Genomic DNA, 17,795 nt, shown 5'->3' on the forward strand with positions numbered 1-17,795 from the left:
GGGAAATGACTGTAAGATCAGTGTTGTTTGTAGTATTTTATGTTCTCTACCACGGAACTGCCTACTTCCTAGTTCTGAATCCACCTGTTTCTCCAGTTGGGGAGGGCAAGATCTCCAGTTCCTCCTCCTGAGCTGCTGAAACTCTAGCCCCACCATGCGGCTGAGATTGAGTTTGCTGACCTTCCTCTTCTCTTTCCAATAGGACATGACTGATAAGGTAACCTGGGCTGTACCAAGACATGTGACTGGCTCACATGAGGAACCGCTGGAAACTGCATTAGACATCAGTTGAATGGTGTTGATTGTTCTGCTTGATGGTCCTGCCACAGTGTGATGCAGACTCTGCCCCTCCCCCATTGAACACATGCTGAGCCCCGTATGAGTGAGTTATGGAGCTGGGACTTGCCGAAATATTTATTCATCTGACTTGGGGTGACTGGCTGTTTTCCAGAACTCTTCTGGGAAAGAGGACGGTGATGGTGGGCCAAGCAGTGACATCACAGGACCTTTGGAAAAATGATGGGGAGGAGGAGCACGCTAGTTCTGAGTTCCACTCACAGCTCCCTTGTTCCTGGGCTGCAGCCAAGGAAGCTACTCCAGAGTTGGGTGAAGAGAACATCCAGATTGTGGGTTTGGGGTTCTTTTTTAATTTTTCACTGGTGAGAAGTAGTCACCTGGCACAAGCAGGTAGGTGGACTCTCGCAAAGAGCACCGGAAAGAGGCGGCTCTCCTGCCTTACACGCCGGCCTGGGAAACTGTGGGGGAAGCACGGAGGCCACACGGCCTGCTGTGAGCCCGAGTCAGCTGTAAGTTTCTCTGTCGGGAACAGTTACTGACCTTCTCTGTAGCACTTTGCCTCGGGCCTGCTGCTCCCCTAAAAGGCCCTCCCACCAGCTGTTTTTCTAACCCCTCTCCCTGCTGGCAGGACTTGTGTGTTGCAGCAGCAGAAGCTGCTTTGCTCCACAGCACAAACAGCCTCTCAGTGCTGCCTACAATATGGCCTTTGGGCAGGCTGGCCCTGCTTCCGTCCGGTCTCCGCTGCGGCTCAGCAGTCAGGTTGCTCCTCTCTGCTTGAAGGGTGTCACCCGTCTTCCCCAGCCCTTTACCTAAAGGAAGAAAGCCTTGCTTCCTTAGTGAGGTTGTGTTGGCAGGGCTGCTTGATTTTCAGGCATTTCCCATGCCTGCAAAATCATCCCTTCCCTGCATGGAACGCAGCGAGGTCTGCCCAGGCCCTGCGGTTTTGAATATAGGCAAGTTTGACCTTGCTGAGGCAAGGAGGGTATGTCTAGCAACAGGCTGTCTGCCTGTCAAACCCTGCTGCAGTTACGGCTTCTACGAGGGTAAGCGGTCGAGAAGCAATTCCCTCCTGCTAAACGCCCCACAGGCTGGTGACATTGCTAGTTTCTGTGCAGAGCAGAGGCTGTTTCTGCGTATTGCAGGATCGCTGCCCGGCTTTCTCATTCCCCATCCCTTGCCATTGTTTTCGACAGACACTTCTGACTGGAACTCTGCCCGTGTTTCCTGCAGACCTGTCGGTTGGAATGGTAAGGGGCAAGGTCTTGCCCTGCCTAGCTGACTCATAAGGAATGAGTGCTGTATGTCTGTCCCAGCAGTGCAAGTTCCCAGCTCTTTCTGTTCCTGTCTGTATGTTGCGCGAGGCCACTCTCTGCCTCTTGGACTTTGTATATACTGTAAAAAGGAATTGTTTGAAATTTGTCGGGTTTTTTTTCTTTCCCAGTTTGAGATCTCGCAGCTTCATAAAAGTAGCTGGGGGCGGGGGTGCGGGCAGCAGGCAGAAGAGACTGCTTATTCCTGGCACAGTCTCATTCGACAGCAGCTCCCACTGTCTTAAAGCACACCGTGATCTTTGGCTCAGGAAGCAATTGCAGCATCCTCTCCGCCTTTCTGGCACTTGCCATTCAAGATCTTCTCCAGGGAGGGCTTCCAAGAGTTGCCTTTAGTGTCCTGTGACCTCTCTCACCCAAACTTGGGTTTGGGGATCAGAGGTCATCACAGGATGACCTTGAAGGCAAGAACATTTCTTTGAGGTTGCAGCCTTTTCTTACCAGCATATCGTCCTGTAAGAACGTTCACTATTAGGTTTACTGTTCAAAATCTGACATGAAGTATCAGTTCTCTTGGCTTTGTTAATGCATTGCTCAAGTAGGCGCAAAATATGACTGCCAAAATGTGAGCTGTGCAGCTCCTGTATCTGTGACAAGGAAAGAGGTGCAGCATCAGTGAGTAAACCTCAGTGCTATCTACTTTGAGTTAAAGGGGAGCCTTTACAGAAGCACCACTTTGTAGCAAGCTCTTGTAAATGGGATAAGGAATAGCTTGACTTCTCTTCCATGCCCAACTTTCTTTATGCTCCTGACCTTACTAGGTAAGGTATTTGTATAAGAAATGCCCTACCTCAGCAGCAGGATCCTTGCCCTGTTGGGTGCATGCAAAGCCTCGGCCTTTTGTTTGTATTGGTGTTAGTGTATTGCTGTTGTTTTTTTAAAAAATACAGATAGTCATATTTGTGTAAAAAATTATTTAAATAACATTAGTCCACCCCCCAAACTTGTGATAAGGGCTAGAAATGTGCTTTCAGGTTCAAAGCTGCTTCTGCAGTTGTGCAGGATACAGAGAGGTCAAGCATTCTGGCCTGAGTAGCTAGATCAGTCTAGTAAGCAGACAGTTCTTCATAGTCTACTGTTCACTAGGTTGTATTTTTCCGCTTTGCAAAACTTCCTGAGTGAAGAGTTGAAACCAAAGATATAGTCAAGAGGAAACCATAAGCCAATGTAAAGAGCAGGGGTGGAAATGGTGGAAAAATGTTTCACACTACCACCTCAAATGTTTACATCTCACAAAGCAAATAATTTAATGTTTGGCCCTTTCCAGTGATGTTCTACAGATAAATAGGACTGCACGATAGGAATGATGGGTCTTGATTTCAGCTCTTTGGGTAATAAGGCAGTCTGAGGATGTGCCTGACAACTGAATAATAGGTGACATTTCTTCCGTCTTTAATGTAAAGACTTCAGTTGTTGCATGGCTTTTAACATAGGTCATAAGCAAAGAGCAAAAAAGTAAAGAAACCTGTGCTAGGTTAATAGGGCATGTCTGTCTCCCGAACCCTCCCAAAAAAGGCTTTTGGACCAAGGCACTATAGGATATTTTATTGACCCATCTAATACCAACTTCAAGGAAGCCATAACAAGCTAAGAATATTCATGAGTATCAACCCTATTCTGCAAATTGGGTATCATTATGGCTAAAATTTAAATTTAGCAAAAGTCTGTCTAAATGAGGTTTCTTGTTTCTCCACAGGATGAGATAAATAACAAATGAGGGGAAGAGAATTTGGTAGTACTAGTGAATATTTTTATTCTCTGCCAAATATGAACCTTCCTAGATAGGGTAAGCTTACTTGTAATTAAGTATACTTGGGGCAAACAGCTTCACTGAGGAGAGGAAGTTAAATTTCCCCCTTTTCCTCAAAAATTGCATTTTGAATAGTCCTTGGTCAAAGACTCTGAATTTCATTGGACTGATATTTCCTGGGTTCAGTAGAAATGTCCTCATGTGTGGTTTTGTCCCTATAGATCTAACTCAAAGATGAGTTGGACAACAGAATCTACTTGCTGAAAGCACTTCTTATAATGCATTGGAGCAAAAGAAAATGGAAACATTATCAAGCTTAAATTAAAAAGGCCACAATTCTTTTATATTGGGTAGAACTCTGAAAATTGATAAGCACATACATTTTAAAATTAAGAGGCCAATGTAATTCAGGATCTAGCTGGCCTATGCTTGTTTCCACAAACAGTAGTCATATTGTTGGTTTTATGTATCATTCAAAGCAACCAAAGACAAAGCACACCCAATAAAGCAAGCAGAACTCATTTCAAATGGTTAGGCTCCATTTTAGATGTCCTAACTTGCAGGGGTAACACATTTGAAAATTGTCTAAATACAGTTTAAGAAATTTAAGTAGCCATATCCGCCTAGATTATAAAAAGTATGGTGAATGTAGAACCCAGTTTTACCTAGTGGTAGTCTGTCCAAGTGGCATACAGCTCTTTGGTAAAGGAGATGCTGATTCTCTCATGTCACAAGTTTTCCATTAACTAGACAGTGCAGATGAAATTGCTTATCAAACAGCCAGGTAACCCTAAATCATAAACCTATGTAAGAAGTTGGATCTTCCCTTCCAATATTAATAGTGCCAGTTGTCAGCCCAATAAATTTTCAGCGTATGGCTAATATTCAAGCCTACAGTTGTGAGATCTAACATTTTACAAGTGAAAATTGTGAGAGGACACAGATAGTTTTATTTTATCTCCATGGCATCAGTCCTATGTTGCTTTTTTCCCCAAAAACCTGCCAAGAGTCTGGAATTAGATAGTCCCCTCCTCCAATCAACAGACCCTTAATGGTAAGGCTAAAAAATAACTGCTCATTTTTGTCCTAAAGCTTAGCGAGACAAATCAAGATACCCACAATCTGTAACTGGAAGCTAAGCAGAAATTGCAACTATCTGACCAAAGAGGAAGCTTATCATGCCCCCATAGGCTATGTAGGGTTTCCCTTCTGTGATAGTCAGGCAGCTTGTATTTTGCACTGATGAGGCAGAAGATTAAAATTAATGCCTCGAAGTGAAAAGTGCTTTGAATAACATCAGTAAATAGACAAGAAGAGTTTTAGTATTGTGAATGAAGTTTGAAGGAACTGGCTGTTAAAGGTGAGCAGGATAGCAGTAATCTAATAGCCAGAGGAGGCGTTTGAAGGGAGGAGGGCATGAAATTCCAATCATGTGAATTACTTTTAGGGAAAGTTTCCAGTGCATTTTGAGAATGCATAGATTGAAGACTAATTGTTAAATTAAGTTGCCTATAAAGATCCTGTAATCCATAGACTTTGTAAGTAACAGAGGTGTGGACTTGACATTTCCTCCTAAAGGAAAGGAAGGCTTGATTTGACTGGCCCTGTCCCCATTTTGCCATACGATACTGTGTTGGACACAAGGCTGCCCTGATCCTTTTGAGAGGGACGGTGATGCAGTTCAGGTTCTCTCAGAAGCAAGGCCAGATTCACACGTTTGTTTCGCTCCCCTCTTTTAAATGAAGTTGCACTAATGCAGAGTTAATACTAGCCTAATAAAAAAGCCAGAAAGAGGACAGTTTCTCAGAACCCCAGAGTATTGATTACCCAGTGGTACCATCATCTGTTTGCCAAAAAATGCTAATGTTCCTCATATTTCCACACTCAAAACATTCCCCTGCTTAAGAGTCTGAGTGAGCATATAAATATGCATTTAAAATGAAAGCCAAATAACCAAATTAATAGATAGCCCAACATGAATGTAACAAGTAATTGAGGCTTTTCCCTCTCTTCATCTGTGGGCTCCACAGCCACCAAGTGGCTGGACAGGATGTCTCCACTAGGCTTAAAGCGGGCCACAGAGCTCCATTTACCTTCCATTTACTATTGTGCAATTACATGTGCAGACTTTATATTATTCGCTAGGTAACACATTTCAATGGAAAAGTCAACTCAGAAGATATACAGGTCACTCTAACAATAAGAAATGCAGTTTCAGTCCAGAAGAATTTTGTTTTCCCTTTCCTCAGAAGAGGCGTTTTAGCCCCCTCTCGTCCTTGAAGCATGTCCAGGCCCCACTGAAATGCTGCACTAGGTCTAATCATCATCAGAAGAGACCTGATCCAGGGGGTATACCATGAACAACACATCTGGCCTTGATGGGACACAAGGATGACCAGGCCTCACAATTTCAAAACCCAAAAAACTGAATGTCTTCAGTAACGGAGCTGTAAAGAAGAAAATGTACAATATCAGATCAATGCATAGATTTGTTTACATCTAAAGCAAATGCCTTGAATTTCTCTTTATATATGGCACAACTCAACTGTTCCATTCTGTTAAGATTTCTGAATCCAGTGCTATCCTTTCTTTGTATAACTTTTCTGTAGCCCTTCCAATTTTTCCTTCCTGTGTTGCAAGATGATTGGGTAGTTACTGGCCCTAATATAAGCTGTTCAATCAAACAATCAAAGTCATATTATGAACAAAGGCAAGTTTGGTGTGATGGTGATGAGGGCTGCAAATGGTCAAAATCAGGCATAGCCATGTCAGGAGAGCTGTATACTACCTAACTCTTGATTGCCATTCAGCAGACACGCCAATCTGGTAGCCCTACTTTGTATCACAGAGGTTTAGGGAGACAGAAAATTATGCTAGCAATAGATACTTAAAAATCATTATACTCAACTGGAAGGAGAAAAGCCACCCCCACAAGATGCTCTAAGTGAGACCCTCTTTGGGCACTTAGCAGTTTGTTTGCAGAGAGGAGAATGAGGGATTGAAAGCACTCACCTCTGTCTTCTCTGCTTTTTCGAAAGCAAATAAAGACATAACTTGCTTTCATTTTCTCTTCAGCAAATTCTAACAGCGCTAATAATCTGACAGGATGGGAGAAAACAGCAGGTTATACTCAGCACATCCCTAAGTAATTCTTTACATTAATTGCATTCATGTTCATCTCAGATGGCCTGTGCCTGCAATCATTCCTCCGGTTTCGGCACAGATAATCAAAGAGGTGTGCCAAGGAAAATAGGCTGCACAGTACGTGGGAAGGGAAAGTCGGTCAAGATACTAACCAAGCATGATTGCTTAGTGGGTATTTGCACGGCAGGAGACAACACACAAAGTACAGCTGTGTAAAACAGAACTCTGAAGAGGAAATGGGGACATTCAAGTGCTGAGGTTCAGATGTAAAGTTTGGAAAAGTTAATCAACTAATTGCATTTGAACACCAAAAGACAGTGTTACCACAAAAGTCTTCCTATGGGATGTGTATCTCAGTGAGAGGCAGGGTGGTGCTCTGCAGTTGTTTTAATTTCTACAAGCTACATCCAACACAGAGGCAGTGGGCTATGAGATGTATAGTCCATAACCTTGGAGGATGCAAAGGGACCTATTGCCCACATAATCTGCATCATTTTTGCAGGTAGTGTTGAACAAATACATAGCTACAACAATCCTCTGTATTGCATACGTTAGTGAACAGGGTCACATTACAGGCAGTTTTCAGGTTATCCATTTAATAGACCTATAAAAACTACCTGACACAGGACAAACTGCTTTTCTGCTTGGTCAAGGGTACCTTGCTACTGATCAAGTGAGTAGCACATAAACAAGGTTTTAATCAGAGGTGGAAAGCAGCAGCGGAGTTTAACTTAGAAGGGATTTTGTTAACCTCCATTTTAATTATAACTTCCAAGCTGCTTATTTTAGCTAGCTATAATTAATCAGTTATGCAATTGTACTTAAACCATGCTGACAGGGGAAATGCAGTCATCAAAGAATGATGGTAAAAGGAAAGAATAAGCTAGCTGAAGCATTTTTATAAATGAAACACCCAGGCCAGTTTAGTCCAAAGGTAAAATGTACAGCGTGAGCTTCTTTTGACAGCAAATCAGTTATGCATTGGCAGCACAATGGCTTCCCCCATGTTCAAAATACTAGGACCTTAAAGAAGGAGAGAGATCTCTGTACCACTTGTAGGAGAAGTCAGGAGTGGACAATCTTTCCCTACTGATGACTATGTTCCTTGGGACAGTTGCATGCTCTGTCCTTCTCCTCCTGCTATCACCCCTTTTTTCTCCCCTCCCTGACAAGCAGGCTGCCAGAAAAAATGCCAAAGGTCCACATGGATAACTTGCAGAACCCTTCTGAAATAAAGTTTGCAGGCTCCACATTGATAATAATAAATTAATTTTTTTTTATTTTTCCAGCAAATGGAAGTTAACACCATTTGTGATTTGGAAAACCTGTTGGAGACATTCTAAAGTGGGACAAGTATACTTAAGTTTTGAGGTGCCCTTTATTACTTTTTCACAGCTACCATTCTTCTCACCTATGTATATTAAAATGCTAACCAATACAATGACAGTAATTGACCCAGCATTCTCATCCAATAGAAATTTGAAGAAAAAAGCCAACTGTTGCTCACGTCTTACTTACCCTTCTTTGCTCCCATCAGCTAATAAGCCATCAGGGATTTCCACAAAAAGACTCTGATTGGATAGCACTGCATCCCAGGAGGAGATCTTTACTTCCGTAACTTTGTACTGGAAGTGGACAATATGTGGTTTCCCATCATGCACTGGAAGATCTTGGTTAACAGTGAGCTTCTCATCCTTTTTAAGAAAGAAAAAAACATTTTTCAAGTATTAGAACCACAGGAACAGCAAATAAAGAGCAGTAAGTTCTTTGATTCCTCATTGCTATGGGAACTGACACCAGCCAGTGCTTCTGCTTCTGAAAGAACAATCATAATGCTTTAACTCAGACTGTACTCAATTACCAACTGAGTACATTTAACAAATCAGTCTTGCCTCCTGAGCAATCTCCCCTATGTACCCCAATTCATTCAAACAAATTATCAGCTTCTAACAGAATTCACACATCTTAAAAAACAATTATACCAACAACTAACAGAAATGGTTTTGGACAAATCGGCATTCACAAATTGCAGAGATATTCTCTTTCTTTCTCTTTACCAGCAGAGTCACTTGATAGCTGCTCTATTTTATACTTTATGCAAGACAGGAACTAGAAACCAACTGTAAAGCAGCTTTAGAAAAAGAAAAAAACTTGGCCTTTACATATTTTGGTTCTTACCAATCAATCCAGAATGCAATTCAACTCTAAGCCTCACAGTAATGTTCATTCTAACAGGGTATCTAAATCTTGTATTTATAATATCTCAGTAATGCTCCAGGAACAGAAGAGACCTTTCTCCTCCTCTCTAGCACAGGAGGAAACACCTCCAAGACAATACCTGTAAAGGTATCCCTAGGTACTTCTACGCTGTCCAGCCATTTCATCAGTGGAAGATTATCCATTTGTCTTATTATTTTTGCTTCCTGGCTATAAGATATTCAGGAACTTAACCTATGATTCAGTTATTAACTTTGTAAGTGTTATGGAAACAGAGCTCCAGGGAGAAGAGCAGTTGGATGATTACTGAAGATCACCCCGGAGGGAGAACTGGAACCCATAGTTGTTTTCTTCATTACATGAACTCGGAATCTATCCCAACTGACCTGGCACAGAGCGTCCTTTGGTTATATTTTCTCATATGCTGGATTATTTTAAAAAAATGAAGCAAAGCAATTAACACTAACAGGTGTTAGAAAAAGTACCAGAAGTCACTTATTTAAAAAGATCACCAAGGAAACCAGACCAAAAATAATGAGCTTCCAGAAGCAGCATGCTTGATTTATACAGCGCTATGAACTGGGAGCACAGAAATGAAAAATATTCACGGCATTCTTGGAGATTCTTCTCATGAAGCAAAAGCCTGTTGTCTCATAGCGAAGTCCAGAAGATGTGGAATTAGGCTCACCTTATATATCAAAGCTGAGAGAGAAGGATCCCTGCCAACCCCTCGCCCACCGGGGATCTTCGACAGTGGGTGAGGGGCATCAGGAGCACCACAGAGGCCCTGGAACAATGTGCCTGCAGCACGGTACCTGGGGGCAGTTACTCAAAGGTAAGATACTCCTGGAAGAGAAAGAGCACAAGGTGAGAACCACAAGCCCCAGCAGGATTCAGACGGCACGCAAGAGCACAACATACTTGTGGTTAGCCACTATCGAACAAAAGAGGATCCCGCAGGAGACAGTAGGCACAATCAATTTTTCTACTGGCAAAAGGTCCAGATCGCCAGAAGTATGTGATTAGACCAGTAGGCATTCTTCAACAAATAACAGAGCAGCAAGATCTCGAAAAAGAAGTGTTTGGTTTCATACTTTCCAGAAGAAGAACGTTAAGGTTGCTGGGTTCAACCTTGCAATATATCATTTTAATATTTATGCAATGGTGCCACCCACATATATGCTGTGAGCAAGCAATGTTCATGCTATGTGTCCTATGCTGCATTCGTCTCATGCTTTTGATTATCATATTTTAATTATAGCCTTGTACTGGTTTAAGGTGAAATCTCAATCTGGCAGCGAAGATACAATACCTATTAATACTGTCCCTCCCATACCACACCTGTCTCAACCTATTTAAGACTCCATCTAATAACTACACAGGTGGAGCTGGCTACAACAGCTCCTTGTATTGGTGCAGACACACACATTTTTGGCTGTACTGACGTTCTGTAAAAAACATAATTCCCATTTTCCCAATAGGCCACAAGACTAGCTGAAATACAAGAGTATACAACATCGCTTATTTCATAACTGAGTTCCATGTGAAAAACAATGTTGCTTTCACCAAGAACTAGAAATGTTTTTAAAGACATTTTAAGAAGACACTTGCAAAGTCATGGTATATTTTCTAAACTGTATAGAAAACAAGCAGAATCTCAGATGAAAGTGGTATCATTTTATGGCCATTTTCTCTCCGACAGCCTCCAAACCAGTTCACACACATCTGTGCTAAAACAAGTTGCACATACTTCACTGCCTAAACTAGTGTTTCTCAACCTTGGCAACTTTAAGATGTGTGAACTTCAACTCCCAGAATTCCCCAGCCAGCCATGGGAATTCTGGGAGTTGAATTTCACATATCTTAAAGTTGCCACGGTTGAGAAACACTGGCCTAAACAGAGCACCTGGATTAAACATATTGAGACAAGAAAAGACAATCCTCTCATAAGTGGGCTAGTACTATTTTCAAAACTGAAGCTATTATTTAGTAGACTCAACTACCTCTAATGGAACACAATTAAATAGACAGTAACACCCAACTGAGTGTTAACTTGGAAGTCAAGCAGCTTGTTCATAACAAAAAGTCAGGTTTTTTTATCCCAAGTTCATTCTGCCCATTTAGTGATGCTAGGCAGCTGCAACTAAGGGTGCTAGCAAGAGAGTTTGTATACATTAACTTGGCCTGTCTTCATCATCCATATTCACTGCAATAATTAACTGAAAAACAGCTCTTCTTTCATGCTGGTGTCTGGCAGAGACTGGTAAAGCAAAAGGCTTGGCTATGTTTCTCCTCTCCTCCCTTCCCCCTTTTGGCCTCCAATACAGCTGGCAGATGTGCTTGTTTTCTCCATTCAACAATACAGCATTATTGCTGCTGGAGGAAGCTTGAATAATCAAGTGTAGCAATGAAAATCAAGATCGCCAGCAGCAGCAATAGGAAGTAGTTCATTCTTCCAGGCATCTCTGTGTCAGGTCCATCTGTAATGATGCCCAAGAAAAAATAATTTTGTACCAAGGAAAGCTGAACTTTTCTGTATTATTTCCCAGAATGACATGCTTCTCCCAGATAAGGACAGGTACTTCTATTTTAACGAACTCCTACCTTTAAAAAAATCCAGAATCTTACGATCAACAAGCCAGAACTTGTGTAAAGGATACACGCATTAGCTTGTTTCATACAAAAGGTCACATTCCCTCTAAACAAAAAAACATCTAGGATTCTTAATTTCTCCATGTTTTCTTATAAGCAATATAAATGTAAAATGGCTTTTTTTTTTACTGTTACATGGTTAGAAGTCAGAGTTGCCTACTGCAAGCCATAGGGAGATCTACTGGTAGATTCTGATCTACCATCCACTCTGTTCTACTCTAAAGCAAATAAGTGCTACAACCTTTGGGAAAGCTCCCTTCAGAAACACATTAGAGACTAGAAAAATTTCGGTTCTTAGCATGCTGAATTCTTTGCTTTTTGCTCAATACAAATTTCTGTGCTTTTACCATGTGATTCTTAATGGTTCAGTAAAGAGACAAAACACTATGAATGTCATAAACCAGCACATAAGCAATAGCTAATCTGCATTTTACTTGTATAGCTTCATACAGATTACATATCTCTTAGAATTGATATTCACAATACATAATCAGAAAAAGGCTATAAAGGTTTGTATGGCTGATCCATTTAGTACACTTTTTCTGGGCAAGAAAACATTTTACATTCCACTAAGAGCTCTGCAAAACTTATCTGGCACAGACCAGACACGGGAATGTTACATTTGACTTTATTTCCCCATCTCTGAAAAAGGTAATTATTGTTTGCACCTAATCTAAATTTACGTAGTACTTAGTGCCCTTAATCCAGCCATTTTTGTCTACTCTGACTACTTTTCAATCCTTTTTCTCAAGGTACTAGAATTGAAAAAAATTATAAACATTTATGCCTTTAAAAAAACCTGTTCCATACTCCAATAGCTAAGATAAAGAATAATCTTAATTTTGCTATATTTGGATATCGTATTAGACAGCTTAATCCCATACGGTAATTAAACTGTCATCTGATATACTGTTTATGCGCCACCAAGTCAGTGATAACTTTTAGCAACCACAAAGATAGATCTTCTCCAGGATGATCTGTCCCCAATCTGGGCTTTCAGATCTTGCAACAGTACCCCTATCACCACTGTAACCAAGTGTTAGCATATCTGATATAGAAGCTTTTTTTTTTTTTTAATGTAGCTTTACTAAAGGTCCCATGTTGTAAAATAAGGGGGAGCAGTTCTAAGGCTCCTGCAAGCCAGCAAAGCTTAAACAATTGAATCAGAGGGGCATAATAAAATGAAAAATTGCCCCAAAGATTGCTCACAAGATAGATATAGACACACACACACACACACCAGATACCATCAACTGACAGGAGATTACATTTGTGGAAAACTTCAGCCTAATAGCGAATACAGAACCCTCCCAAAATCTCTACCCCCTAGTTCAAATGGTACAAGATTCAGTATGCCTCCTTTAGAAACACAAAATCAGATTATAGACTGACTAATCCCACCATACTCAACTGAGAAGAGGACAAAGCTGTATCCAAAGGCATCTGATTCTGTTCTGCAACAGTCTGCAAAATACCGTCAGATTCCACCGATCATCTCTGAATGTCACAGAATTTGTCCTGATACAGACTACATCTAGGAACGTTTTGAATGTTAAGCTTAGCAGCCTTATAGTATAAGAAACATTGTCAAGTGTACAAGGTTTTTTCATTACACCACAATCACCATTGGTGTATATATAAAAGTGAACTCATTTTCAAGGGTGGTTTTTTATTTATATATTTTATATATATATAAAAATATTATATACATTATGGGCATTATTACGGAATGGAAGAGCTTAACTGTAATATATATATATATATATATTACATACATACATACATACATACATATATATATATACATATTACAGTTAAGCTCTTCCATTCCGTAATAATGCCCATAATGTGCTATTAGGGTATGTTTCAATCTGCTAAGAAAGAAAAGACAAGGTAACAGATCTTGCAAAGATTTCAGAAAAACAAACCAGGATTCAACAGAGTAAATATTTCACTGTAGGATTTCATTATGGGATAGTCAGTTAAAATGGGAGAGTTAAATCCATGTGCTGTTGTGAGCATTGCAAAAATTCACCCTTTCCACCATTTATTTGCACAGGGATTGCAAAGGCGATGTCTGCAAGTTAGTAATTGGTACAGACTTTATTCAGGAAAAAGCTGAGAGAATAAAGCCAGCCTTCAGAACAATCAGAGGGGTGACATTAATTGTGCAATCGAGATATAATGGATCCATAACTCTGAAAATGTGTCATAGCTTTTGCAGCACAGTGTATGAAACAAGGATGGTTTACAAGGTTTAGAGAAGTCTAGCGAATGATATTGACATCAGTTCAATTTTAGTTTCCTTACTACTGCTTACTCTTTCTGTGCTTTGCATAATGTTGCCTATTTTAAAAATAACACTGTATTTATGCATAACAAAGAGCAGGCTTCCTCATCCTGTTGCCTTCTAAATATATTGTGAGTAGAACTGAGTATATTCTCAACTAGCAGAGTTTGGCGTAGTGGTTAAGGTATCAGGCTTGGAAACCGGGAGACTGAGTTCCAGTCCCACCTGAGGCACGAAGCCAGCTGAGTGACCTTGAGCCAGTCACACACTCTCAGCCCTAGGAAGCAGGCAATGGCAAACCACTTCTGAAAAACCTTGCCAAGAAAACTGCAAGGACTAGTCCAGGCAGTCACCAGGAGTCAACCCTGGCAGGCAGGCAGGCAGGCAGCAAGGAAGAAGGGAGGGAGGAAAATGGCTTTGTTGGCTGGGAATTCTGGAAGCTGTAGTTCCAATACATCCAGAAGGTACCAGTTTGGGAAAAGCAGGTGTAAAAATTCAGAATTATCACCACACTAAACCAATTTCATGCATCATACTGACTGGCATATATTTTCCTGTTCTGAACTGAGAACAAAGGTGCAGTCTTTTGAATGTCAAGAGTATGAATTACATACATTTCCTTGCAGACACATGTCCAGCGTGGGAAACAGACCTGATAAATACAGAGGATTGTATGTAACCCACTGGACAGAGTAGATGTTAAACTCCATGGCCCAACTTTCTCTTCAGCTCCAACTCCTAAAGCTCTGTATTTTCCAGCAGAGAAAACAGAGAAAATCAAGCATTTTATAGGTAGGGCTAAAAGAAATCTGGTTATCAACCACTGTCTCCAAAGGAAAAAGGAGCTATGTTACATGAAAAACACATTTTATAAAATGAAGTCTTGCTGTGCTGAACCTGATGTTTTTGCAACCAACCTATTAGTAGAAATAGATCTAAAATTAGTTGGATCTTATGCTCTGAAGAGGGAGGGACACTTGCAAGGAAGTTTATGTGGAGTTTATAAACAGTGTGCATTAAAAGGATCATTCCCACCCTGATTGCTAGGCCTCTGGACAGATGGAATTACTTCACCAATTTACATAACACGAAAGGTCTTAAGTAGATTTAAAAAGAACTTTCCTGACAAGAGCTTTATGAGGAGGCAGCACCCAGATTTAACAATTAACCACAGCCTCATCTTCTGACCTGCATTATATTTCTGATAAATTTAGGGCCAGATACAGAAGAGCTTTGGTGTTTCATTTTTAAAGTTCACCAATTACTCATGGCTTCAGTAAAATGAAGAAACTCTTCCTTGCAGTAACTGTAAATAAACAGCCTTCCTGTTTTGCAAACCATTTCAAACATAGTGTTTGCCAGTTAAAGTGAAAGTCTAACTCACAAGCATTTATGGTTAAGATAAACTTTCTGCCACCCAGTTCCTAAGGAGAAATTAACATTTTGTTTTGAAAGAAAAGGAGCTGCGTTTCTGAAAAGCTATTGCGGAAAGCTTTTTAGTGAATCTGATCTTTAAATTCAGTTCTGAGCTTGAAGAAGCTCCTTTCATAAACTAGCTGTTAAAATAGCATGTATCCCTTCAAATTCTCCAACTACTACAAACAGAATTCTGCCTTGGTTCAGTAATAGTAGGAAAGAAATTGTACTTTCAGCTATATACAGACACAACTTTCCCTCCACCCCCAAAATTGTCTTCAAATAAACACTTCTAGGATATCCACATGATGCAAGGAAAATATGTACAACACCTTCCAAAAATAATTATAGGCTTCTGTCCAATGCAAACTACTATATAAGAAAACCCCACAATGCATGAATTACCATATTGGAGGAAGGCTAATCACCATAACATGAAACTGCTCTGCTTCCTGGAATTCAGTTCAAACCACCACCTCCTCTTCGCAAACCTCATCCTTTCAATTGCAAATGTCGTAGGAGTGTAGAGGGAATAAACCAGACAATGGCTGTATTTTGTCTTTTTCTCCACCCAGGTGACAGCTCCCTTCCATTTGTCCCCAGTATAATGGTGACTTGCAGGTGACTTCCATCAGGAGTTTAGACCATGGTACGGAACACCATCAGTCAACCCACTTCTGGGAGCATTAGCAACTGCATGTACAATCATGGTTCTAATTATGACCACTTTATCGTAGGAAAAAGGTAGGTCAGAGGAAGAGCTATTCTCACAGAAACTAGAAAATAGAGCCAACTTCAAAACACAGCCCATCTTTTATCTTCTTAGCACAGAAGACAGAGCAGACTTTTCAAAAACCCTCCCGTACACCAGCTATTATCAATGCCAATATAATGACCCCAGCATTGGGGAATAATTCTTTTTGCATAGTAATATTATCTATTATACCTTAGGGAAACCAGGTTTCTCCATCAAGCCCCAACAGTGACTCCAGGACCACTGCTCTTGGGGACAACCCCAGGGGCACCTGCCAAGAACACACTGAGGCATCAGTCCTTTAATTTACAGGCGGAAAGAAGGTTGACAAGAACTACTTCTAGATCCCAAGAGACTTCCCAACTGTTTAACAATAAAAACTAGGCCCTCGGACCTGTTCTAACGCAATAAACAAGTTCTTGACCCGAGCCAGACGGTCATCTTCCTTAGGTCATCCAAGTTGATTTCCACGACGCTCCTCCTGGGGAGCCACCGTCCAGTCCTCGGACCCCGGCTGCAGGGCTATCCGGTCACTCCTGCGACCCAGCCCTGCCCCGGTGTCTTGATCTTCACAGAGGAAGGCCCGGGGCGCCCGGAGCGGCGGCCCCGTTCGCTCCCCCTTTTCCCCAGACGCGTTTCTTTGTTAGCAAAGCCGGGGATTTCCTTCCACCCACCCACCCCTCCCTTCCACGGGAACACCTGATGCTTCCGCGAAACTGAACGGACCTGAGCTCGATCCTCGTCTCCAGAAGCCCCCCGCTGCCCAGAAGGGCCCAAGGCAGTTTTGCCGCCGAAGAAGCCTGGTTCTTCGAAAGGCCGTGGGCGACCACCCGGGCGACGGGGGAGGGCAGCCGAAGTGAAGGCTTTGGAACACGCGGGCACGTACGTGTGCGTGCCCCCGCGCTCCCAGCTGGCAAAGAGAACGGGGGGCAGCCCCTTCAGAGGCTCCAGCTCCGAAGAAGTGGAGGGGAGCCCCCGCCCCACCCCGCCCCCCCGCCGCCCCCCCGGGCGGTGTGGACGTGCCGAGGAGCAGCAGCGCCGCCCCGCCCCCTCCGGCCTGCTGCCGCTGCTGTTGTTTTTGTTTCCTCTCCCCCCCCTTTTTTTCTCTTTTGCTTCGTGCAAAAAGCCCCCCAGTGGGGAAAAAGGCCCGCGGGATGGGCAGGGACCTTCCTCCCCCCCAACCCAGCAGCGACCCCCTTTGCCCCCACCCCTTTTTCCAGCCTCCGCTCTGCCGCCCTTTCTCCCTCCTCCTGCTCCCCGGTTTCCAGCGTTGGGCCCTGCCCGTGGACCCCCCCGCGCTGAGGGGCGGCGGGGGGAGGTAGGCCTCGGCCTCCGCCCCCACCCCCGTACCTGTCCTGGGTGTTTATCATCCTCGGGGGTCGGGAGGAGGCGCTCGCCCTCGGCCCTCACAGCAGCTCCTCCCTGGGCGAGCGCGCGCCGAACTCCGACCGACTGGGCTGGCGAACGAACCGAGAGCGCGAGCCGCCGCCTGTGATGATGCCGCCGCCGCCGCCGCCGCCGCCCGCCCCGTTACTCATCTGCATAACCGCGCCCCCTCCCGCCGCCAGGCTGCCTGGGAAACAGGCCGCTCGAAACAAAGACGCGGGGGGGGCACGCAGCGGAGGCGGTGGCAGCAGCGGAAGCTCCGCCTCCCGGGAGTATTGCGCAGGCGGCGCGGGGAGCGCCGGACTGAGGCGGCGGGCAGGTATTTTCCAATATGTGTGTGTTTATATTTGTGTGCATGTGCACGTGTGTGTAAATATATATATATAGTGTGTATATATACGTGTGTGTGTTTATATTTGGTTGTGTGTGTGTGTGTTTATATATGTATTTAAATAATTATTATTTATCAAATCATATCAATGCGAGAAGAATAAAGTGGGAGTAAACGACCTTCCTCTGGGCTGCGTCCCGCGCTGTGCTGATTATGGTATTCTCGTATCT

General features: G+C 42.8%; 2 protein-coding genes across 4 annotated transcripts in view; one reads left to right on the forward strand and one right to left on the reverse strand.

Annotated features, from left to right (window-relative positions):
• Nucleotides 1-4,313, forward strand: part of ZNF609 (zinc finger protein 609) — an 87,356-nt gene extending 83,043 nt beyond the window's left edge. For all 3 annotated transcript variants that reach the window (XM_088148488.1, XM_088148489.1, XM_088148490.1), the window contains one exon: nt 203-4,313. The gene's annotated coding sequence lies outside the window, so the exon portion shown is untranslated. The remainder of the gene's footprint in view (nt 1-202) is intronic.
• On the reverse strand, nt 3,156-17,362 carry OAZ2 (ornithine decarboxylase antizyme 2). The gene is given in 6 exon segments (XM_088148491.1): nt 3,156-5,822; nt 6,388-6,473; nt 8,038-8,213; nt 9,425-9,505; nt 9,507-9,582; nt 17,199-17,362. Coding segments are annotated over 6 exon segments (570 nt in total). The 5' UTR covers nt 17,219-17,362; the 3' UTR covers nt 3,156-5,691.
• Nucleotides 17,363-17,795: the final 433 nt, after the last annotated feature.

Source organism: Python bivittatus, unplaced genomic scaffold (genome assembly GCF_059951505.1).
Source record: "Python bivittatus isolate LINGU-HERP-01145 unplaced genomic scaffold, Pbiv_v1 ctg000530_np1212, whole genome shotgun sequence".
Classification (NCBI taxonomy): domain Eukaryota; kingdom Metazoa; phylum Chordata; class Lepidosauria; order Squamata; family Pythonidae; genus Python; species Python bivittatus.